At 41.5% G+C, this 25097-nt stretch overlaps 2 protein-coding genes across 18 annotated transcripts; one reads left to right on the top strand and one right to left on the bottom strand.

Annotated features, from left to right (window-relative positions):
- Positions 1 to 6144: 6144 nt before the first annotated feature.
- Positions 6145 to 8439, top strand: LOC147639538 (GDP-mannose 4,6 dehydratase 1-like). 4 transcript variants are annotated; one of them, XM_086792450.1, is made up of 4 exons: positions 6221 to 6283; positions 6415 to 6474; positions 6576 to 6995; positions 7438 to 8439. In XM_086792450.1, the coding sequence occupies exons 3-4, from the start codon at positions 6603 to 6605 to the stop codon at positions 8095 to 8097; spliced, it is 1053 nt and encodes a 350-aa protein (XP_086648576.1). In that variant the 5' UTR covers positions 6221 to 6283; positions 6415 to 6474; positions 6576 to 6602; the 3' UTR covers positions 8098 to 8439. The 4 variants fall into 4 exon arrangements, with proteins under 4 accessions (XP_086648559.1, XP_086648571.1, XP_086648576.1 ...); XM_086792433.1 differs by lacking the exon at positions 6415 to 6474 and having other exon boundaries at positions 6145 to 6283; XM_086792445.1 differs by lacking the exon at positions 6415 to 6474 and having other exon boundaries at positions 6219 to 6357.
- A 1588-nt stretch (positions 8440 to 10027) lies between these two features.
- Positions 10028 to 17133, bottom strand: LOC147639539 (pumilio homolog 3-like). 14 transcript variants are annotated; one of them, XM_086792382.1, is made up of 13 exons: positions 16526 to 16845; positions 16005 to 16177; positions 15839 to 15936; positions 15658 to 15733; positions 14841 to 15541; positions 13088 to 14739; positions 12856 to 12997; positions 12464 to 12571; positions 12138 to 12350; positions 11937 to 12047; positions 11647 to 11841; positions 10869 to 11043; positions 10028 to 10788 (listed from the first exon to the last, which is right to left on the bottom strand). In XM_086792382.1, the coding sequence occupies exons 5-13, from the start codon at positions 15531 to 15533 to the stop codon at positions 10760 to 10762; spliced, it is 3318 nt and encodes a 1105-aa protein (XP_086648508.1). In that variant the 5' UTR covers positions 15534 to 15541; positions 15658 to 15733; positions 15839 to 15936; positions 16005 to 16177; positions 16526 to 16845; the 3' UTR covers positions 10028 to 10759. The 14 variants fall into 14 exon arrangements, with proteins under 14 accessions (XP_086648508.1, XP_086648525.1, XP_086648516.1 ...); XM_086792399.1 differs by having other exon boundaries at positions 15658 to 15728; positions 16554 to 16774; XM_086792390.1 differs by having other exon boundaries at positions 15658 to 15728; positions 15836 to 15936; positions 16554 to 16774.
- Between the last annotated feature and the right edge of the window lie 7964 nt (positions 17134 to 25097).

Consider the following 25097-nt stretch of genomic DNA (forward strand, 5'->3'; position numbering starts at 1 on the left):
GGGCCAGTCTTGTCGGCACCACATGTAAAGGGTAAGGGGATTGGGTGATCGCCGATGAGAGGCGCACCTCGAATTTCATCAAGATAAGGGTTAGAATCGACCGGCCATGTGTGGGCGCCCATGTGTGAACGGCCAGGTCACATATAAAAGTCAAATGTAACCTAAAACCTCTCATTCTCTGAGTGTTAAATACAAGAAGTGCTCTTGCTTCATCTTCTCCATCTCCTTCTCCAGCGTGTGTGTGTGTGTGTGTGTGTGTGAGAGAGAGAGAGAGAGAGAGAGAGAGAGAGAGAGAGAAAGAGAAAGAGAGAGTGTGTAGTGATCGAGCATTGCATGGCGGCACGGCGGCGACGGCGAGGCGGTAGAGTGGCGACGGTGGCTCCTTCTTCATCGCGGCACGAGAATCCTTCACGACAGTGGTCTGAGCGGTGAGTGACACACCATTGCTCCCTGTTTTGAGCTTGCTAGTTTCCTGGTTGTGTGCTTGCAGACATTCGTGGCTCGCACACGGTGCTTGGCAAGTCCCTAGCTCCGACACGTGCAGCAAGAGCGCACAGTGGTGGAGGTTAAGCGCACAGTGGTGGAGGTTAAGCACATAGTGGCATGAACACTACTGGGATGGGTGACCTCTCGGGAAGTGGCCCCCAATTTCCAACATTGTATCAGAGCTAGGGAGGGCATGTTGGGATGTTGTTAGCAAAGCTAGTCAGCGTGCAAATTCCTCTTGGTGGAGCTGAACAAAGGCCGAATGCGTGTACGACTAAGAAGGCTACGTTGTGCTGGTATGCACGAAGTAATCACTAGCAACAGGCGAGCATATGTTGGAATAGCCGGGTGACATCTCTGTGAGAGCAGGAAGACCTCTCAGACAAGTGTCGTTAGAGTGTCTGGATACCCTATATCCAAGCCATCGAGGGACAGTGTTGGAAGGTCAGTACCTGGCCGTCTACATACCACATGCATAGTGGTAGGGATAATGAGATCGTCCATAAATAATAGAAGACTAGGGGGCCACTATCATCCCTCCTCCACAAATTTTCATGCTTAGAAGGGAATAGAGTGGTGGAGGTTAAGTGTGCACTAGCCTCGTAAACACTACTAGGATGGGTGACCTCCCGAGAAGTGGCCCCAATTTCCAACATCAAAATGCATTGATGCTATTTAGCGGGGAAGCCCTTGTGCCATAGAAAGAACGCAAGGAAAAATCCAACGTCGTGGGGCCTTGCCCAACCACACTCAGGAGCACAAACAGCTCAATTGAGAAACCAAATTATCATGGCCTAGCACATAAATGCACAGTCGGGGTGTGTCACTCAACTTGTGAAAACTTATTGCATGTGATTCTCGTGGAAGACGATGATGATGTGCAAGGTTTCACCCAAAAACTCCACTCCGCCGCCGCACTCCAAAGGAAGCTCGACCCTCCTCACAACTTAATCTCTCACACTCACTCTCTCACATGCAAGAAAGCAAGCACACATAAGAGCTCAAACAAGGAAGCAAGCAATAGCATAAGATAGTAGATAGAGAAGAAGAGCACTCTATTGAATTAGTATAAAAGAATGACTGGTGGGAGTTACATTTTAGGTTTTGTAGGTGACCTCTAGGTCCCCGGCAAGGGTTAACACTTGCAATATAAATATACTATCCTAGGGTATGAACATTATGAATTGCAATATAAATATACTAGCCCCAAAATTTTACAATGCTTGCAATATAAATATATTGGCCTAGGGTATGAACATTATGAATTGGGGTACAATATACACAACATTGTCGATGATTAAGCTTATCCTCCTCTTGGCATTTTTTTCAAATTTCTCAAGCAAGGCAGTATAGAATTCTGCATTTGGCATTTCAATTTTCCTTTACACCTTCTACCAATTTAGATGATCTTTCTCATGGCCATCTCTTTAGGAGGTGGACTAAAGTGATCTCCCAGTTTCATTTCTTACCTATTGATTTTGTTGTATCGTCTATGTGGCATGCCTCTTATAGGCCATGTTTATCATTTTACTTTGATGCCACTATAGTACATATGTGTGTGGTGCCTCTTATATAAGACTTGGTTAGCAAGAGGCTTCATGTAGAGTAGAGGGAAGGTGATGTGCATGTGATGCCTCTCGTATAAGACTTGGTTAGCAAGAGGCCTCAAGTAGAGGAGAGGGAAGGTGGTGTGGGGGATGGTTAGTATGGGGTGAGGCCTATCGTTAGCCTCTTAAGCCATAAGTAGAACTGGTAATATTTTTGTTATATGTTTTCTTTTTAGATAATCATGAAATTGTGGCTCACAGATTATAATGATCATTGGGCGTATGGAATGCAAAACACATGGCAAGGAAAATGTCAAGGGATCCATGATATAATAGGGAGATAATTGGGCAACGACACATGCAACAACTAGTTTGTGGATGAGAATTCCAAGGAAAATATTATACACTTTTTATTGTGTAATTATAGTTGAAAGTGGATGTTGATAGTGCTTACTTTAACAAAAATAGCTTGAAACTTTGGTAAATAGCATTTTCTTTCGCAAGTTAAAGACAATTACTCTACTTTCAAAATCTATAACCCACAATTTCTTTTTCATTATGTAATCTTAAGTTGAAAGTGGATGGTGACATTGCTTAATATAATAAAAATAGCCTGAAATTAACATAAAACTTTGGCAAATATCATTTCCTTTGGATAATTAAAACAATACTCTACTTTAAAATCTATAACCTATAATTGTTTTTGTCTTACTCAATTTTCATCAGTTAGTTTATTGAAAGCCTCTCTTAGTTGGAAACTTGAATGTGTGCGAAGAGAGGCTACTAATGTACTCTAAAATCTTCAACGTTCTTCCTTGGAGAGCAACACATATAGCATAAGGTTGGTGAACTCTTCTTGCATCCACCCATGTGAGTTGAGCTCTTACTAGGTAGCCCTTTAAACAAGGAGCAACAAAGACATCGCAACAATAAGTGAAGCTAGATCCAGTGCATTATCAACATATGCAGTTCTTTTACAAGGTCTTCATAACACATGTTTAGACAAGATAATGAGATAAAACCCTTAACATTTTCTCGTGCATGCACACACACACACACACACATGCATGCACACACACATGCATGCATGTAAACATGCATGCATGTAAACATTCATCCATGGTCAATATATTATATATACATTCTAAAAAATTTCGAAAGTGATATGTCCAAGATTTTAGAGCCTTTATATGTAGTTGCATTGTAACAACCAATATTGGTGAGTATAGGCAAGCAACAATAAGCCATCATTTCTAAAGATGTTTTGTACTCCTAATTGCTAACTCATTTATTGGCCATGACTCTAATACAACTAGTGTTTAGTCCCACTCAATATTTATTGGATATCTATTAAACAAGTAAGGTAAGACAAAACATTTAGAATCCATCGTAGAAATTTCAACATAAACATAAGTCACATTCGTGCTCTACTTACATAAATTTCACTTAATTAGCCATATTTGCATCTATATGCAAAGACGTATAAAAGTGTACTTTTTACACACATGCAAGGACACACAAAGCTCATGATGCACACATTCTTAGGCATGTGCACAAGTGCATGTACATGCACAACCATGCATTCTTACACAAGTGCATGCATATATGTTTTGGTATGTGCATGTGCATGTGCACGTGCATGCACGCACGGACACACACAAATTAACAACTATGGTTATTAACATTATTTTTTATAATGTGTGGTTTGCACCTTTGTCTCATCTTTTGTGGCCATGCTAAGCACTTTATTGTAATAAAAATAAATGGGATGTCAAGCTTACAATGCCTATGTAGTAACAAGTCGGCAAGCATCTTTGTAATGTACATAGCCTCAAAGCTAGCCTCAAAGCAGTAGCCATTTTAGAAATAATATATATTGAGGATCATGTGGGTGGCCAAATATAAATACAAAGGCTTGTATATACAATTGAGTTTAAGCTCTCTTACTACTGTTGTGTTACTTACATGCTTGTGTCTTCTTCTATATGTGCATGTGAGAAGGATTGAGTCTATCTCTTGTCACATGAGTGTTGTGTCCTATAATTCATCATTATGCTTGGAAAGGAGCTCTATTGCATTGCTTATGGTACTATGTGGGCCATATTGAAGGCACTCAAAAATGCAAAAGACTAGATGTTTTTAAAGATTCATGAGTCTTTCTATTAGTGATCACATGGTAAAGAGTTCCTCCCATGTATATTGAATCTGTAATCATCAACTTTAGGGATTCATGAGTCCCTCTATTAGTGATCACATGGCAAGGAGCTCCTCCCATGTATATCGAATCTATAATCATTAAGTTTAGAATTGCTATGTGCACACATCTTGTTGTAGAGCATGTGATTTCATGAAAAGCATGGCATAAAATAAAAGTAAAAGTTGTTGCTCATTGTTTCCAATGACATGGGAATCTACATTAATTACATGAGGATCAAAGCTATCATAGAGCATGGGCTTTTCTAGATAGGTGGGCTTTTCTAGGTAGGTGTGTTTGGCTTTTCATAAATGATAAGAGCTTATGTTAATTTGAAAGAAGAGCATGGGCTTCTCCGTGTAGGTGAGTGCATGTGAAATTTTTGTGTGTTTGGCTTTTTATAAAGGAGGCAAACACATAAGAGCTTATGTTGATTTGAAAGGAGAGCATAGTTTGTTTATACGGAAAGGCTTTTTTCGTGTCCACTTTTAACAACTTTTGATTTGAAAGGAGAGCATAGTTTGTTTATACGGAAAGGCTTTTTTCGTGTCCACTTTTAACAACTTTTGCATTTGTTTAGCATTGATGATCTAAGATTAGCTTTACTTTTTCTCTAAAACAATGAAGTGAAACAAATAAATAAGATTGATTTTTCCTTCTCTTACAGGTGATTTTTGGTGATCTCACCTTACAAAAATACTCAAAATTCACTAGTCATTCTACATTTTAATGTTATTTTGACATATTGTGAAGAGATTGGAGTATTTGACAATCAAAATGTATGAATACGAGCACAAGGGTAGCCAAAAAGTCCATGTTTGCCATTCTTTATTGGTTTTCTTAGTACTGTCATGTAGATATATTGGATAATGGGTGGTTCTTTTAGATCCCTAGTCAACACATTATAATCCGGGCCATTAATTGTGTGTTTACCTTTCTTCATCGAAAGGCTCAGAATTTTTTCCATATCATTTATGGCTACTTCTTGAATTACAATTAATGTGTAATAAATGGACTTATGATAGGCGTTGTCTTTTTCACACATTTGCAATCAACAATGATCACAAATTAATCTGCAAGTAATTAAAAGGATTAGGAAGCTTTGCCAAACTTGAACTAGTTAATTATGTCTTTTGAATATTTATGCTTGGACCATTTAGCCATTGATTCACACAATAATCAAAATCACACCTAAGTTGCAAAGAAGAGACTTAGAGGTTTACACACTGGCTACAAAATCCCATGAAAAGGTCCCGCCCAAGCGTGTCGGCATCGGGAAGTCTTTCTTGTCCACCTTCCCACCCAGGAGATTTACCTTAAAAAACCGTTGTGATGTGAAAAGGCCATTAGGGGGTTTAGAACTCCCCCACCCAAGCGTGTGGGCATTGGGAAGTCTTTCCCGTCCACCATCAGCGTAAGAAAACCCATCGTGATGTGAAAAGGACCTTCTTCTTATTGACTTGGCACCCCGAGTTTTTGGGCGTTGATTATGGGTGTTGTAATGGTGCAAAAATACAGGATATAAAGTTTTACTTTTGCTTCCAAATTCACCCCCTTTTTATACTCTGTTCATTAGGGGGTTTACACACTGCCTGCCTTGTATAAAGGGGGAGATCTCTCCCACCCAAGTGTGTCGGCATCAGGAAGTCTTGCCCGTCCACCTTCTCCTAGGTGAGATTCCCCTAAAAAAACCGTTGTGAGGTGAAAAGGCCCTCACCCAACGTGTGGGCATCGAGAAGTCTTTCCCATCCACTGTCCCACCGCTATGATGTGAAGGCCCTTTCCCGTCCGTTGAGGTGAAAAGGCCCTCGCCCAACGTGTGGGCATCGAGAAGTCTTTCCCGTCCACTTTCCCACCGCTGTGATGTGAAGGCCCTTCTTCTTATTGACTTGGCACCCGTGAGTTTTGGCGTTGATTATGGGTCTTGTAATGGTGCAAAAAAACAGAATATAAAGTTTTACTTTTGCTTGCAAGTTCACCTCCTTTTTATACGTTGGCCTGCCTCCGTTCGTTTTCCCATCGCCATAGCTTGCAAGTCCTCCAAACGTCGACAAAGGTACCAGACCACCCTGTGAATGCCCACTTTCCTTTGTCTGTGTAAAGATTGCTTGGATTATGCGCCTTCTACTTGTAAGTGATGGAAGACCAGATCTGAATGTGAGCTTTTTTCTCCCTACTCTGTGTTAGGGTTTCTCTGAATGCGGGCATCTGTGAATGTGGGATTATTCACGCTAGGTTCCTTCGAACGTAGGGTTTTCCCACTTTTCTATATGTGAGATTATCCTCTTTTCTTTGTGCTAGGGTTTCATCTTACTCTGAGATTTTTCTCCTTGTTTCTGTGTTTCTAGTTCTTTTCCTACTGAGCTGAAGACAAGATGGAAGAGAGATCTCCCAAGAAAGCTTTGATCACGGGAATCACAGGTCAGGACGGATCCTATCTGACTGAGTTTCTACTGAGCAAGGGCTATGAGGTCCACGGGATCATCAGAAGGTCCTCCAACTTCAACACGCAGAGGCTGGAGCACATCTACATTGATCCCCATAACTCCGGTGCCCGCATGAAGCTCCACTATGGGGATCTCAGCGATGCATCAGCCCTCCGTAAGTGGGTGGACACCATCTGCCCGGACGAGGTCTACAACCTGGGTGCCCAATCCCATGTGGGTGTCTCCTTTGAGAACCCAGACTACACCGCAGATGTCGTCGCTACAGGCGCCCTCCGCCTCCTTGAAGCTGTTCGTACCCATATCGAAAGCACAGGCAGACAGGTAACCCTTTTTCTGCATCAATGGATCCTAATTTGGGACTCCATTCCAAAGATTTTTTTTTTAATCGTCAAACAGTCATTGGCATTTATTAGATCTTCCCCATGTCAAGTCTATGGACGTGTGTAAAATATATGTCTGGCATTTTCCCATCTATACTACCCCACAATATGATCAAGATCTGATGTAATCAGGATCATATGTACCCAGATGAATGTGATTAGTTATGTTTCAATGTGGTGAGCCCTACAATATCTACTATATGCCCTTATGTACTAGATACCAGCCATTTATTAAGATCAAGATCAAATGTGATTTGGAAGGGCCTTAATGCATGTGATTAGTCAGATTCAAATGTGATAAGTTTTGAGATCGGTACAAATGCCTTATAAATTCAACTCTCGGATAACATTCCCCCTCTTTTGCCCTTGCCATTGATTGCTAGGTACGCTACTACCAAGCCGGATCCTCAGAAATGTATGGTGCTACTCCACCCCCCCAAGATGAAAATACCAAATTCCATCCTAGGAGCCCCTATGCAGTCTCCAAAGTTGCTGCACATTGGTACACAGTCAACTATAGAGAAGCTTATGGGCTCTTTGCTTGCAATGGCATCCTCTTCAACCATGAGTCTCCCCGCAGAGGAGAGAATTTTGTCACAAGAAAGATCACTCGGGCTGTTGGGCGAATCAAGATTGGGCTCCAACACAAGCTTTTCCTTGGAAACCTGAAAGCCTCTCGGGATTGGGGATTTGCTGGGGACTATGTGGAGGCGATGTGGCTCATGCTACAACAAGAGAAGCCAGATGATTACGTGGTTGCAACGGAGGATTCCCATACCGTGGAAGAATTTTTGGAGGCGGCATTTGGGTATGTGGGATTAAACTGGAGAGATCATGTGGAGATCGATCCAAGGTATTTCCGGCCTGCTGAAGTGGATAACTTGAGGGGTTCTGCCACCAAAGCCAAGGAAATGCTTGGTTGGGCACCCAAAGTGAGCTTTAAGCAGCTAGTAGCCATGATGGTAGACTCAGATCTGGAGAAGGCAAAAAGAGAGAAAGTGCTGGTTGAACATGGCTACATTGATTCCCATCAGCAACCATGATAGGTTTTCCAGGTCAATAAGTAGCTGCGAAGGGGTTCTGTGCTTGTATATTGCAACCATGATGGGTTTCCTGAGGTAGTTCGGTTCAGAGTTGCATGGAAGTTCTGCTATCAATTGCTAAAATTGAGGGAGTGCATCTGTTGCCAGCAAGCACTGAGTCTGCCATTTTTATTCTTTGTTTCTTTTCCATTGATGTCCCTTGTTATTGCTCTAGAAACTAGTAGATTATAATTACTTAAATAGATCCCCCCCCCCCAAAAAAAAAAAAAAAAAACCCCAAGTGAAACATTCTGGTTGATGTAATGCTATTCTATTCTTGCAAAGTATGAAGCATTTACTGTATGTGCTTGTGCTACTAATTTTTTGTCGCCCAAATAATTATTAGTCCTGTAAGTGGATCATCCTATGCTCGCATTGACTAGACTAGAGGTGACCTGGGAATCACTTTATGTGTACTGAAGGCAAACTGAACCCACACATTCAATGTTATGACAAAGGCATTATATAATAGAATCTCAATAAGTTGGAGTAGTTTGCACTTTATGGCTTAGTGCTGTCATAATTACATGAGTGTCTAGTCGTTAAACAATCAGAAACATGTAAAATTTTGACGTAATGGTGTAGGTGGCACAAACAGCTAGTCCTGCTTTCTACTTGCATGAAGGCTATGCGTTCTATTGTGTTTATCAATAATGCTAGTACGTGTTTTAATGATCTGGAATTGTGTTTTCGATTGTAAAAGTATTGGTTTTTGATTCATGTAAATAATCAGCAACAAAATATGTTGATTTATGAAAATGGGAAGAACATGAACTTGTAGCCTAATCTTGGAAGTCTAAACACTCGTCAAGTTTGTAGAGCTTTCCTAGAAATTGTCGCTGATAGTGTGGTTAGTTGTGTTTCACTTTAGGTGATACAATGCTCTTCACTATGATATTATGGGGACCCATAGAAAACGCTTCCCAAAATAGGAGAAGCTGCATATATTTTTTAGCATATTGAAGGCATTACCTTACTAATTGATCTCGTTCTTGTGGAGTTGGACATGGTATTTCACTAGTCCATGTTCAAGGAACCAACTCGTTGGGCTTGTCTAGTAAATTAGTACATTTTTAGAAGTGTAGGCATCTCTGGTGTGCACAATTTTCATCTTTTTAAAGGTTGAGTTGTTATGACAAATGGTAGAATTGTTTCTTTTGCCACGCAACATCATGATGAATGGCTACCGTGGGCTTTCTCCAAGCCCATGTATCAATGTGGATAATTAAGAACAAGTTATGATCAAAAGACACAAGCCATGTAAGGCATTCCCTCTCTACAAGGGGTCTGTCTTTTTGGCAGGAGTAGCCTGAATCATGAGACGAGAAAGTCAAAATTTCAAGCCTAACCTGTCCTTTGCATTATTGTCCAAAGGCTTTACTCATAACGAGTTAGCCTTCTGTGACTAACAGTATTTTACTTTCTAAAAAACATGTCTTCTACTTGCACTGAAATCATCATACCCAAGGTCAACCTAGTGTTTAGATTGCAAAACGACTTTCTACATGAAATCCACCCTTATTGTTTTTTCTGTAGATCTCTCGTTTGATCTCCAGTAAAAGCCACTTGATCCCATTTGAAGATAAATAAGCATGCCATTTAATCTTTTCTTTATTCAACCGCACCACTCCCATCGTGCAATTCAAGAAATTGATTGACACTTGGTTTCACACAGGAGTTTGATCTCCAGTAAATGCTACTTGATCCCATTTGAAGATAAATAAGCATGCCAATTAATCTTGTTTGTCTTCAACCGCACCACTCCCATTGTGCAATTCAAAAAATTGATTGACACTTGGTTTCACAGAGGAAAAAAGAGAGAGAGAAGCAGAAGAATGCTAGAAGCTACTAAACAATAATTGTGTGGACTTTATTAAAAAACCCTTGTTGGTGGAGACAAAATTCCAATATATATTGCATTGCCTTCCTTTTACAAAGGCACTCCAAAAAACAAAGGAAATCAGGGATTTCAAATCACAAGCTCTTGAGTAGGGTGGGTCCTGAGCTAAATCTGTTGGCATTTTGTTCTTCATTCAACTCCAAAACAAGAGAAAAAAAAAGTGGCTGCCACTCCAAATAACCTCAGATAGCAGACCACTGCTTTGCGACTCATGAACCAATATGTACAGCCTGAGTCGTGTGAAGTTCAATTCCAGAAGGCCTATGCTGCCATGCAGCAGGTAATATATTTCAAGTCTGTACAATTGATGACCTATTCTTGGTATTTATACAGACAGACACATGAAACAAAATGAAGTACCTGGGATACCCAGAGAAAAGGCTAAAAAGTGCACACAAGAGGTGAGGATCCCCAGATTCTGCTATGAGTGGGAAACCTACCTTCAATTAACCTCCTACTGTCTATGTTTGTATACTAAACCTGCCTTTGCTATGAAAGATACATTCCGATACAACCTGCAGAAGCACTCTACACTGGCATTTGTTTTATTCTTTACTTGGTGTTAGATGGTTGCAATTATATGCTTACTTAAAGAGTCTCTTTCATGTTCAAAATCGAGCAGCTTGTAAATGACACCATTCAGATGATGTGTATTATGCACAAATTGGTTGCAGACGATTGATCGAAGGTACAAGCTATGGACTTTTGCTTGTGCTGTTTGAATCATGCTGACATTTGGGCGCCCCAACGTTCTGCCCATGGCATCATTTCATAAGAATTTGTCAATAACAAAAGCATCATTGTATCTGAAAATCAACAAAACTATATTTACCTCCAGCAGCCACCAGCTTCTCCACACGCGCAACAATATGCTTTCCATAGGTATATTTTTTCAACGCATGAAGATGAACCCGGATGCGAGAGAGTAAGTGCTCACGCTGCTGGTCATCACATGTTTCCAGAACTTTCTGGACGACGTAATTCGCGTACTGATCTTTCATCATGGCCTGAAATTGTGATTAGGAGCAATGTTTAACTTAAAAATAAAACTTGAGGCTGATTACACAAAGGGGGACGCTCTTATGAGCATGGGTGGGCATCATGGCTGCCACCCGTAAGGCTTGGATGAGCAAACTTGCCCATCCAGGCCCTCGCTCCTGGGAGCGTGCCCATGTGGGGAATCCAGGGCTGCCCATCAGGCTTGGACAGGCAAGATCCACCTGTGTTGGGGGACATCATGACTGCCCATTGGGCTTGTATGGGCAAGATCAAACAAGGCTTAGACCAGCAATCTTGCCTGTCCAAGTCCAAGCCTGTGGGAGCACTAGGACCCCCGCCCATCAGGCTTGGACAGGCAAGATGCTGGCGGGCATCATGACTGCCTATTGGGCTTGCATGGGCAAGATCCAAAAAGGCTGGAAGCACAAGGACCCACCCATCATGACCGCTAGGAGGGGCTATCCTGTCCATCCAAGGCCTTGTGAGTCCCCAACAGGTGAACTCATGTGAGTTTCCACTCCAAAACATAAATTTTGAAGAAAAAGAGCTGATTCTGGTAACAATGTTACCAAGCTTTAGCAAAGTGTGATAATATGGAAGGAAAACACTACCTGCAGTGGCTCATTCTCATCAGTGTGACCAAGCATCTCGCTAATCAAAATTTGGCGTTCTGTAGGACCACCAAACTCTAAGCACTTCTCAACTACATTAGAAGCAAATTTGTGTTGACTCATTTGTACGATCTGGCCAGCTAGTTTTTTCATTATTTCACTCTTCTCGTGGGGTTTTCCGTGTTCCAGGACGTGCTGTCATTAAAAACATCAGTGGCAATTAAAGACCACCTACCACAAGTACCGGTGCTTACGTAGACACCTTTTTCTGTGAACTAGATGATACAAACCTGCACAACATAATTGCCATACTGATCTTGTGCTAAATTACAAGTGGAACCTAAAATATCCTCCATTATACCATCCTGTTTCTGCTCATCAGTACAATGTTCAAGAACCCGCTGCCAAAATAAGGTGGTGACAATAAGTAAACATGCCCATACAAGGTTTAAAGAAATCACATAAACATATAAGATGAGATGCCTTTCTACCTGGATGACTCGACAACCATAAGGATGAGTCGAAAGTATAACCACCTGACCATAACAGGCAGAAATAATGAACTGTATATGTTCAGGAGGCACACACTCAATACATTTCTGAATTACATGATTGCCATTCTGGTCGCGCACACAACGCATAACATGACCATCCAGCTCTGAGACTATGCGTGCTTGTTGATCAATGCCAACAACTTCTAACGCCTGATTTAAAAACAAAAACATCAAAAACAGGGGCAGAAACCCTGCAAAAGTACCTGGTAAAACATCAAATACAGGACCGTCAGTTACGCATAGAGCACGACAAAATGCAGTACCTTTTGTATAACACGACAGCCATACATTTGAAGGCTCAAATTCAAAACATGGCCAATCAGTCGGTTTGCAAGTTCCAACCTCTGCTCAGGGCTCCCATGTTCAAAAAACTGCAAATCCAAGATTGATGCTGTTGAAACAGTACTACCACATTGAAAACCATAATCACATGCATCTGAAGCACTCAATGATTTTAGTGTTGTACTGTACTTCCTCATCCTACTCATTTCCTAAAAATTTGGTCTTTGTTTTCTATACACCTGGCTCTTCTAAATCGTGATGTTTGTGGTTGATCATAACCCAGTGATGCTTACCCTGATTAAGATATTGCTTAAGGTACTAACAAGTCAGTTGATTGCCACAACACATATGGTCAGAACATGTAATCAAGTACCTTTTGAATGACATAATTTCCAAACACATCAGTCATGAGTGAGAGAGCTTGAGGCGAAACTTCTTCAAACACCAGTGCTTTCTCCTCTGCAGATGCCGTCTCCAGCTTTTGCTGAATAAATCGGCTGCCATGCTGATCGGCACTGCAAAGCCACACCACCAAAAGACAAGGTTAGTTTCCATACAAAAAAACTAAACAAGCTTTATACCGACCAACTGTTTTGTAGGTTTACCTGAACTCCACTACATGGCCTGCAATATCTGCAAGTTCAAACCTTCGAGTTTTACTGTTTTTCAACTCTTCCAACAAAGATGATCCTTTCAAATCCTCGCTGATATCACTGGCCCTCTGTCCCTGCCAACCAACATAAGCACCTCCAACAGAGGCTCTACTGCCATGTCTCAGAGACAGGGCACCAGGAATAATTGGAGAACCAGGAAGCACAGGACTTGAAAGCGGAGAGTTGGCATATGGCATGACAAAGCCTGCACCAGGTGGACTACCATAGTACACAGGGCTGACAGAACCACTCTTGCTTCCCATCGGAACACCAAGTGAGCCACTTCTTGTAAACTGGGACTTGTGGTCTGTAGGGTACCCAAGTACCGAACTTAGTTTGCTTTTTTGCAGTTCAAGAGGATCCATGAGCGCCCCAGTTACATACCCTCGAAGTACTGAGGGATCATTTGTATTCACAGTACCACGAACGTCATCAACAGAGCGCAGCTGCAAATAATGAAGATACAAAGGGTCGGGTAGCCGAGATTGCAGGGAGGTCCCTGCTTGATTTCTGTATTTATACAGTTGCTGCATGTCTAATCCTACCCCACTTGAGGGTCCTGGTGCAGGTGACCGTGCACCTATCCCTGCAGCTACTGCTGCAGCAGCCGCGGCTGCAGCTGTAGCACTTTCATAAGCTACTGGTGAAGTATAATTTGCCATCATTCCAGGTGAAAGGGCAGGGTTCATGGGATATCCACCTATTCCATATTGAGGTGCATACATATTCCCCGCCTGCAGATTTGGATAGTATGGGTTCCCAGCAGCCATGTAGGACATGGCTGCAGCTGCTGCCGCAGCAGCATACATATTATTCGCAGCTCCCGCTTGCAGCGGAGCATTCTGAGACTGAGACAGAAGACCATATTTACCCTGGGCCATGTAACTCTGTTCTAAACCAGAGAACTGCTGCTGTTGCTGAAGGGCATGGGAAAATGACTGGGATTGTGCAATCTGTGACTGAACTTGAGAGCTCTGGGATCTTTGGCTATGCCGTTGAGCCTGTTGCAACCTCACGGAATGAGGTTGCAACCGTCTCTCCTGCTGAAACTGCTGAGAATCCAAGGAAAGGCCTGGTGGGTCCTGATGCTCAGCAGAAGCAACTGCTTGCCTTCTGGAAAAGCTTAACCCTTGCAAAGAAGCAGCCAACTCAGCAGCTCCAGCTGCAGTAGAACTGTCAGCCAGTAAAGCAACTCGCGACTGAGTTGCCCTTGAACTTGATGGGCCTTTCAATCCTGACAGGTCATCTACGAATTCTTCACCCATAGTCGAAGGGTCAGGGGTAGGAATCCTTACTATTGGCCCCCGAGGCCCAGCTGATGCTCCCATAGAGCTGTTCCCAATAGCGGGGACTCCCATAGGGTTATGTGTTGGCAGGAGAGAATTTAATGCAGGAGTTGGTGTGGCTGAACGTGAAGTTAAGGGTACACTGGGCGTTGTAGAACGAGAGCCCAATAAAGCCACATTTAACTCTGCGACTGCTGCAGCAGACTTAGTATTATCTCGCAGATGAGAATCTAGTCCAGACGCACCATCCACACCCTCCTCATTTCCTAAACAACTTGATGATCTGTACACCGGCGACGGGGTTCTTGGAAAATCTTGCTGTGAAGAAAAAGGGTAGGACATTTTCATAAATCTTTGTATTTCAAAACGAAGATCCTTTTAACACCAATAAAGAGCATTACCATGTGGTCAAGCATTACCTGAATAAGGTCCACTAAGCTTCTTGGCCGAGCACCCAGACCATGCATTGAAATACCTGAAAACGCATCAGCTCCCCTTTCTACCCAATTATCAGATACGTGTCTTAACAGATTCCCCATTGGAGACTTTTCATCCTCAGAAGATTCTGTCTCCTCATTGTGAGTAGGAAGCACCGGCTGAGCTAAGAACAAAGATCTGCTGCTGCTGTCATCAAAAGACCTGAAATTCCTCTTGTCAGCAAAAGCGCCACTAGCAAGGCGCTGAGCAAGAAAATAGTTCTCTCGTGAGATGATAGGTGAAGGCAGCCGTGGATTCAGGTTGATGTGTGAATAGTAGTAGGCTAAATATGCAGGATCAGACCGAAGCTCTTGCTCTGAATCAATGATATCAGTGCCTTCTCCAGATCCGGAGCTAGTGATCCGACTTCCAGAATTAACACCAGAGGGCAAAAAGCCACCCATGGAAGTAAGAGATCCTTCAACACTTGGCGGGGCACTTCCACTTCTATGTGGAACCATGTCTTTCCACTTAAGCATGCTATCTAGCCGGGAATGACTTCTCAAGAGCATTCCCAGTTCCTGGTCCACATCTTCATGTGCTGAAGGAGAGCTTATCCCACTTCCACCCGAAGATCTGATATTGTCACTCATAGCAATGCCTCCCCTCATCGCACTTGTAGCCATTATTCGCATCGGATTCTCTGTTGCCATTTCAAGAGACTGCCCTTACGTAGTTTTCCCTCTTGACTGAAGGTGATACTGATACCATTCAATCCTCAACCACAGAAACATCATTGATCGTGTGATAACATGTTACCTCTACTGAGCTTAGCTCTACTAAGTGTGAACGCAATAGTCCAATCCACGGTGTGTGCTTAACTTACAAACCTGCACTGCCATTTAAGTACCTCACTATCAGATATACGTAAACGGCCATGATGCTGATGATGATCTGCATGAAAAGAAAAGCAGTTACGTTAAAGGAAGGGGGATACCACCAGCCACATAGCCCAGTTGGTAAGGGATTTGAATCTCTAGGTGGGTGCCTGAGTCCAGACCCCCTGCTGACTGATGTGATGTTGCCAATCACTAAAAACTACACAGAAGAGGCCAACCGGAGTTATAATTATGCTTCATTAAGCTAACTATAATCATGCTTGGTACCTTAACTCTTCTCGAAGTGAATCACTGGTGTGCTTCCTCTCACATCAGGTAGATCGGAGCATGGATCAAGCTCCCATTATTAATGTCCTACTTGAATTGTTGCCGCATGACATTGAACTTTGTCTACTGGAAAGTAGCCTTGCCTAATAGTCTTTTATGTATGATGAGTAATCCTGAAAGCCCAAAAGAATTTGATTAGCACAAAAGACAGTAAACCCGGCTTAGCGAGCCCACATGGCAGTAAACCCATGTTAAGTAGCCCAAGAGACGGTACACCCAGTCTCATTAAAACGACCCAGAGACGCAATGGCCATGGTAAAGAGGCAGGAATACGGAATTTTTTCATACAAACACAATGGTACAGGGCAGACAGGAGTGCGAGGAAAAAAAAAAGCGAGCTATTTGAACAGCTCGAAATAAATTTGTTTACAACAAGAAAATTGTGACGAGAAAAACTAATTAGTCCATACATTTTTGCTTCAAATGGGCCTAATTAATCCGACTGTGCAAAGAAATTGAACCTTTTTGGAATGCGAAGACGAAGAGTACCGGAAATGCACGAGATCGGAAGCTGCAGGAACGATTTGATTATTTCCCGCTAAAAGATGGTAAATTTTGGGGAAGGATGTGCGAAGCAAAGGGGCAAGAAAATGTGAGGGGAGAGGAGAGAGGTGTAAGAAATGTGAAGAATTAAGCTCTGCAAATCTCTCTCGCCCGAGCAGACGCTTCAAGAAGAGAAAAGAGCAGAAAAATCCAAACCCCCGTGTCAAAGATCGAAGCTTTCCTGGCTATGGCGGCCACGACGCAATCTCTGCCGTCGGCCTTCCTCATTCGACGGCCCAGATCGCCCCTTCCCCGTTTTAGGGTTTTACGGGTCAATCTGCCGTCAAAACGGCCGTCAGTCTTGACGGCCGGAGCTAATCATGAGCTTAGAAAGTACTTAGCGCATCATTATTTTAGTAGCGGCCCGCGGGTAGTTAAAAACTAAAGTGGATTGTGATCGAAATCTGGATAAACTCCATGGCCGTTTTTTTTGAGCCCCTTCTGGGATGGACAAAAATGGCTTTTTTTTTGTCTTTGGTGGGCACTGCTGCATTCTAGAATCTACGAGCTAAAGTTGAAGTTATGGAAAAAAGGAAGGGATGCTCTTGAGTCTAGATAGGCACTCTTTAATGATGCTCTAGACATCTGCATCAAGTAAACATAGCACCATGCTTGATTTTAACGATCGTGCCTATAATGGGCATTCTGGTTGTCCAAATACATGAAATTTTCCAAAAGGAAACCCTCCATGTGCACCAAGCATCATAAGTGCAAAGAAATACTCACTGTGTGGTGTAAGCAAAGTTTGGCATGCACTTGCACCACCACCAACTCACAATCCTCTCCCCATGTGCCTCAAACTCTATCAGGCATAACAGAAATAAAGCCTAGGGACTTATGAACTCGTCCACATCAAAAACTCACAATGCATAAGATCCAAGATCACATAATTTCCCTCACTTTGTATGATGGGGATGGGAGCTTTTACATCTAATTTAAGACAACTTTGCCCTTTTTTCCTTTACACCATGTTATGGACAAAAGGATTGTTCCAAGATGAAGGGAGGAGAGAATAGAAGGCTCTAAAACATTTTGCATGCTTCCAAACTTAGTAGCCCAAGCACCATGCTCTTATGTTTCACAATAAAATACTTTATTGCTTGTGAAAAGCTAGCAAATGTGTAATTGAGTTGTTGATTATGCCTTCATAGAGCCTTCACATAAAAAAGCCTATTCAATTGGCGTCTTCCTTCTCCACACAATTATGAAGAAGGTTTATTCATCGCATTTGAAATATTTAGAAGTCGTGTGTTTGTAACACATATGAGTTGGCTTGGTAGAAGTATAAAAATGGCATCTATATTCTCATACTTGCATCATGATTGCCCCTCTTGTCTCTCCCCCTCCTCCCACATAGGAAAAACAAAAGATATATATCATGAACAATGTTCTATTTAGTCTTTCATGTAATGCGTGTACTTGTGATCCTATCCTAGTGAGTTATGTTTTGGTAGAGTTTTTTTTTTCCTTGGGAGACACCTTTTGTGATGGTTTGCATAAAAATACTCTTTCATAGATTACATTCATGAGCATCTAGTTTTCACTAGCTTTTTAGCAAATCACGTAACTTCAATTTGTGGGACATGAGTCGTATGATTATTCCTTCAAGTTCAAGAGTGCATGGATGGAAATATACTTGTGATGATTTTATTATGTGTGTGCCAAGATAAGGCACATTTTCTCATTTTACAATAGCTTATCTTGTTAGCGATGCTTTACCAAATGGACGAAATATAAGGCTTGCAAGCTATTACATGAATATAAAAGGACAACTAGGGTAAAGCCACATTGAGTTATGTAGCTCAAACATATTTTTCAGCTTATGTAGCTCAAACATATTTTTCAGCTTATGCATAAATTCTTTTGGGTATATCCAAGACTTTGACCTCAATGAAAGGTTCCTTTAAAGAATCTCAAGAGTAAACCAGCAGCTTCTTTTGTGCTTATGCACCTCCTATGGACAAGACCTCTAATTTTTGTACACGTCACTAGCACAAGTGGGAACTACATTCAAGCACATCTCAACGTAGAATTATTATACTGTATTTGAGCTATTTGGTTCCAAGGACTTGAAAGCAATATGTATTATTGATTATAATCCTCAAGAATGTAAGACCTTTTATTTTCTAGATTGAAGATCTCTCTCTCTCTCTCTCTCTCTCTACATATTATATATATATATATATATAATATATATATATAATCATTTTGGCCTTCTGTAGATGTTAATACAACTTTTTTTTTTAATTTTTCCATGTGTGTGTGTGTGTTGGGGGAAAGGGGGGGGAACACATGTACGCACACATGGTCCAAATTGCTTCTTACGTCTTAATCTTGATCTTTCCAGCATGCTATAATGTTGCAAGATTCATTTAGTATCTTGTCAAATGTGGCCAAAATCTAGAGGATTAGGTTATTCTTCTTTGTTCTCCTTCACTTGTTGGAGTCTCTATCAGAAAGACATTGTGGTTACCCACTCTACCATTCTTGCCTTCTATTTCTAGCCCAAAGTGTAGGAGACTAAATTGACTAGATGGCCTTATAACAAATGGCATTACAACTCTTGCTCAAAATAAGAGAGATAAAATGAAATGAAATATATCTAATGAGTAGTATTAACATCAACATGTGTTAGCATGCCCCCCTTCCTAAAGTAGATTCTCTCCTTCTAATTCTCGTTGAGACCCCTACATACATTTTTGTCTTTTGGATGTTACATGTGACCCATCAAATATAGTGCTATAGGGTCCAGAAGTTCATATCGATAAGATAGCATGTTGAAAGCCATATCAGCGGAGCGGCATATAAAGTAAACAGCACCTTCTCGGTGACTATTTCTAATGTACTCAAAACGGCACCTTTTCGATGACTGAGAGAGCCCACAATAGTGAGGTTAGCGAGTTCTTCTCAAGCCCCGCCTTGTAAAGATGCATCCAATTTGGTCCTCTAAAAATAAGAGAGTATACCATGGAGATTAAACCTTTGTTGAGGTTGAAGTTTAGACTATGCACATATCTTTTCACATAGTCTTCTTTTTGTTGATTTATAAGGAGAACAATTAGCTTAAATAATCTCACTGTGGTCATAATGTCAAGATCCAACACTATTTACCAAGCTTAGATCTTTGATTCTATATGAAGCTACATTACATTTGTATTATCAAATCTAGTTATATTGTAGTTCTTATTGCTTCATTGCTTTAAAATGCTCAAAGGACCACCATATTTTTATTGGCATGTATGGAGCATGTATGTTGCCTTGACCCTTCTCCTTGTGTGCATGCTATCCCACACAATGGTAATGTGACTATGTGGATCTTGAGAATATCATATAAAGTAACATCTTACAAATAATTGTGACCTTCTATTAACGTTTCCCACTAACCCTTTGGTGTGCACAAACTCCTTGGGATCTAGCATGTGGGAACTCGTGGGGTAGGACATTGCATGTCTTACAATACCTTTAAATAAGCTTCTTTTGGTGACGGGTCAATGTACACACTATGGGTGCCACATATTCTTTCGTAAAGTTGATGCAAGATTGAACGAAGGATTTCCACACACCACATAGTCTCCTTCGTCCTGGGCCTTCTTGAGGCTTTCTTGGTTGAAGTAGGAATGCACCTATTTATCTTTCATGTTGCATTCACAAGCATGAACAAAGGATTTACAGTCTCGACACATAGTCTACTTTGTTGGAGTGGAACACACTTATTTACCTTTCATTGCATTCACAAAATCACTATCATCAAAAGCATGATCCATAATCACAAAATGTCATCATCAAAAGCATGATCTAGATGAGTATCCACATGTTCAGAAGAGGGTTAGTATGAATCCAAGCGTTCACGAGCACTGCGGGGGTAAGTTCACGCGTCACGAGATGAAGACACCAACAAGAGTCGTGATGAAAACAATAAGAATGGATCCAACAATAGATACAATTAAAGATATTGCCTAAGAAATGATGAAGATTAGGTCAAGAGAGGCTTAACCACCGATGAGGAAACCTATTTGTCTAAAATAGACAAAAATAAAAGATGAGCAAGAGCAAGTAGAAGGGTAGGATGAGGTAGAGATCATTAATCTTGCCAAAAAGGGCACAAGAAGTGCTAGGATAGGAAGGGTAGAAGCTAGCAAAAGAAAACAAATTAACCCCAAGAGAATCAAGAATGCTAAGGAAGATTCAAGGGTTACTCTTAAAGTGAAACTAGATATGCCTTATTGTGTTGGAGAAAAGAAGGTGGATTCAAAATCCACATACAACCTAAGTGGGAAGAAGAAGAATATTTTTTAGAATCGCTAAAGTTCAAGGCTCATAAGTGGTATTATGAATACATGTGCCAAAGAAGGTTGCCAACACACGAATAGATGGAGAAAGCCTTTGTGAAGAGATTCAAAGCCACGGGAGTGATGAAGATCTCCTATAGATCATTTGGGAGAGATTAAGTGTTGAGATGTCAAGCTCAACATGAGCTGACACTCACGAGGCACCTGCGTGACCGTTCGCCATTTACATCATTGGTGTCTTCGCCATAGATTCTACAGCTAGACTACACTGACTAGTCCACACCTACCCATTCCACTTTAGTGTGTTCACATTATGGACCACTTATATATACTCTAGTATGCGTGTTAGACACTTCATCTCCTTTGTAGACCTCTTTTGTTGAAGAAGAAGAAGAACAACAACAATTTTCAGCATCTCACCTTATGTGTTCTCTTCTAGGGTTTGTGAAAGTGTGTGTGCTTGTTGCAAGAGCTCAAGATCCCTTCTCCCCTGCATCTTTTCATGGTATCAAAGCTTGGTTCATGCTAAGAGCTGAATGGTAAGCAAGAGAAGCACAAGAAGCGGTACGAGGGTAAGAGCTTCATCGACTCTTCCCTCCTTTGTGTTGGCTATTACACCCTTGCCGAGAGCTCTTCAGGAGAGCACTGGCAAACAAACTTCGATTGAGGAGCTTTCTTTGTTGCGAGAGCGGTGATTAAGGGTAACTATATTGTCCTTTGGATAAATTTTCAGGCTGAAAATGTATTTCGGGCACGTCTAGACCTCCATTTTTCAGTTCACGCGTTCACGAGCACTGCGGGGGTAAGTTTTGATTCTCTGCAGAATTCTATTTTTGGTATTGCACGAAGGGCAATTGGTTGTACTACAGACACTATGTGTACTGCAAAAAAGTGGTCTTATAGGTGCTATTGGGTGTATGTATGCAAGTTGAGGTCAGTGGTTGTAGCATAGTATCACTGATGCAAAGAATGCATCGGTTTGTGTGCAAGTCAAACAAGAGTGCTGTTTTTGGTGAGTTTGTGTTGAAGACAAGATGTCAAATGATGGAATTAACCAAATTGTAGCAGATAATCTTAACAAGAACAACTTCCATGCTTGGGGGTTTAGATTGACAATTTTTTTGATGAGAAAAGGCTATTGGGACTACATTTTGAAGGTGAACATGAGGAGGCACCAGAGATATCGGAGATTAATCCAGCTGCTCAGATGTAAAAGAATACAAGGATTGGAATCAAGGAGCAAGGAAAGTCATGTATTGGCTTTCTATTAGCATACAGGACACCATGATTGGGCATATACAGGATGCCAAGTCACCCAAGGAGGCATGGGACACCTTGGTGAAGCTGTATGAATCTAACACCAAGGCACAAAAGATTCAATTGAAGAATGAGCTTCATACTATGGAGAAGAAAAACATGTTTGTGAATGATTATGCCTTGAAGATCAAGGGCATTGTGGAATCCCTTGCATCTATTGGTGTTTCTATTGATGATGATGATAAGGTGGAAATATGTCTACGTGGTCTCGGGCCTCAATACAAGGCATTCAAGACGTCTATTTAGACTCGAGAAAACATTCCCAACTTTACAGATTTGGTGTCAATGCTGATCATTGAAGAGAAGAATTTGGGTGAAGATTAATAGTCTTGACAAAACAAAAACAGTTCTGAGGAGCAGGCCTTCTACACAAGTTCAGGTAGTAGAGGATGAGGTAGAGGTCGTGGACGTGGCCAAGGTGGTAGTTGAACAGGTAATCAAAATTATGGTCAGCAGAGCAGCAACAGTCCCATAAATCACAACAACAACACACGTGGAAGAGGCCAGTTTAGAGGCAGGGGGAGTCAAAGAGGTCATGGTAATTGGCAAAGGCATCATAAGGTTCTAGAGAAGCCAATGGCCGGTAAGGTTGTCGAGAACACAGGTAAGCACATATATTTTGTCTCACATGAGAATAAAGAGAGAATCTAAGAGGTAGCTCAAGAATTGAGAATGTTCGAGATTAATCCAAGCAATCAAAGAATTGTCAACAAGGAGATTCAAAACAATAATTGAGAATGTTTGAGATTAATCCAAGCAATCAAGAATTGTCAACAAGGAGATTTAAAACAAGAAGAATTAACAACCAACATGATCAAATTTAAAGTAATGGCCTAATTGAATGCAATGGGTAGAAGAAGGGAGAAGAAGTAGTGCAACCAAAGAAAAATCTAGTAGTAAAGGAAAGACTAACTAGATACTAGTAGTTGTTCATCGATTCGAGAACAGTTGAGGCTTGCACGAGGGAGAGAAGAAGATGAATAATGTAAGGGTCTTGCCAGCTTGCACCTCTAGCTTCTTGGTAGAGCAACTTGTTAGAATTAGGGTTAGGGTTGCAACAATGCACACACACAATATAGAGAAGCTTGAGAGCACACAAGCTCACTAGATTAGAATGAATAAATGTGTGCTAGATACAAAAGATAAGTACACACCCCAAAATGAGTAGATAAGAGGGTGTACATACGCATGGGGGGAAAAACCTCCTAGTGAGGAAAAAAGTGCTCCGTTGGTCCTAAGTGTGTTCACACACATCACTACCATATAATGCTACAAATCCCCCCTGGAGTGATGATGTGAACATGCACATACACAATCCTCAAGCAAGCATGCATCAAAGAGGAGAGCACACAAGAAAGCATCAGCCACATAAGAGCAAGAAAAACTCAAACACAATTAGTCAGAATGGGATTATTTGTTCTCACATCAGTCAAAATGTCTATATACAAGACTTATATTTACAATCCTGAACGACTGCCCAAGTAATGTCTGGGGGCCCAAAAGCTAGTCAAAGATAATTTCCTAGTGTACTACTGATATTACGCAAGTCTTAAGCAATCTTGGTTTTGACTATCGTCTGGCATTACACACAAGTCGTAAGCTCAGAGATTTCCCATAATCATTTACCTGAAGTGCTTTATACAGTACAAAAAGTATGACTCAAAAAGTGTTGCCATGCACGTTTAGAGTAATGTTAGCCATCGATGTGGCTAACATACCCCCTCCCTAATCACGGTTTTGTCCTTGAAATCAGTGGTGAAGCACAGTGGGAATTAGCAGTACAAGCCACTGTAGTTCTAGTGAAGCCAAAGTGGGACTTCGGGTACCAGGTGGTGAAGTGGAAGGATTTGTAGGAGGTTTAGAAGGTTGTCTTAAACATATCGTTAAAGATAAGAAGCTACCATCCTTGCATTCACTACACTTGCTTGTAATGTCAAAGTGTTGGGCCTTTGTTGATGTCGAAGGCAAGGCCCTGGGGAATTTCATAGAAACTATACTAGTCTGAAAATTCCACTAGGAGGGTGATGAGATGAGGTAGAAGAAGTAATGGTGATTAACAATGTTAGGATTAGGCACTTGGTTGTAATCTTGGATGAATTGTCACATGGTGGGGAGCATATAGTACTAGCATTACACAAGTTGTAAGCTCAATTTTAACTATCTTCTGGCACAAGTCATAAGCTCGGCTTTGACTATCTTTTGGCATTACACAAGTTGTAAGCTCGTAGATTTCCCACAATCATTTACATCATGAAGCACTTTGCATGGTACAAAAAGTATGGCTCAAAAAGTGTTACCGCCGTCGCGTGTTCGGAGCAATGTTAGCCACTGTGGTTTTAACATATCCCTCTCCCTAATCATAGTTCATTCTTAGAATCTTGATGGTGAGGAGCTAGTAGTAGAAGCCACTATAGTAGAAGTCAAGCACGGGACTTTGGGTACTGGGTGATACATGGAAGGATTTGTAGGAGTTCCAAAATGCTATCCTGAACATATCTTTGAAGATGAGTAGCTGCTAGCCTTGCATCCATTGTACTTATTATAGTAGTCAAGTACCTATTAAAGTGTTAGGTCTTTGTTGATGTCAAAGGCAAGGCCCTGGGGACCTTCATCAAAAAATTTAACCAGCATTAGTAGGGTGATGCTGAGGGAGAAGAAGTGAATGGTGATTATGATGTCAGGCTCAAGCACTTGGTCATAATCTTGGATGAATTATCTCATGGTGTGGAGCATCCATTCCTTGTTGAGAGGGGTGGGTGGCCAAGGTGGAGGTATCCATGGGAAGTTGAATTGTAACTTTGGGTTCTTCTCCATCTCTTTCTGTAATCTTGGATGAATTGTCACATGGTGCAGAGCATCCATGCCTTGCTGTGAGAAGGGAGCA

This window comes from Cibotium barometz, chromosome 4 (genome assembly GCF_041138505.1).
Source record: "Cibotium barometz isolate CiBa-2024 chromosome 4, ASM4113850v1, whole genome shotgun sequence".
Classification (NCBI taxonomy): Eukaryota; Viridiplantae; Streptophyta; class Polypodiopsida; order Cyatheales; family Cibotiaceae; genus Cibotium; species Cibotium barometz.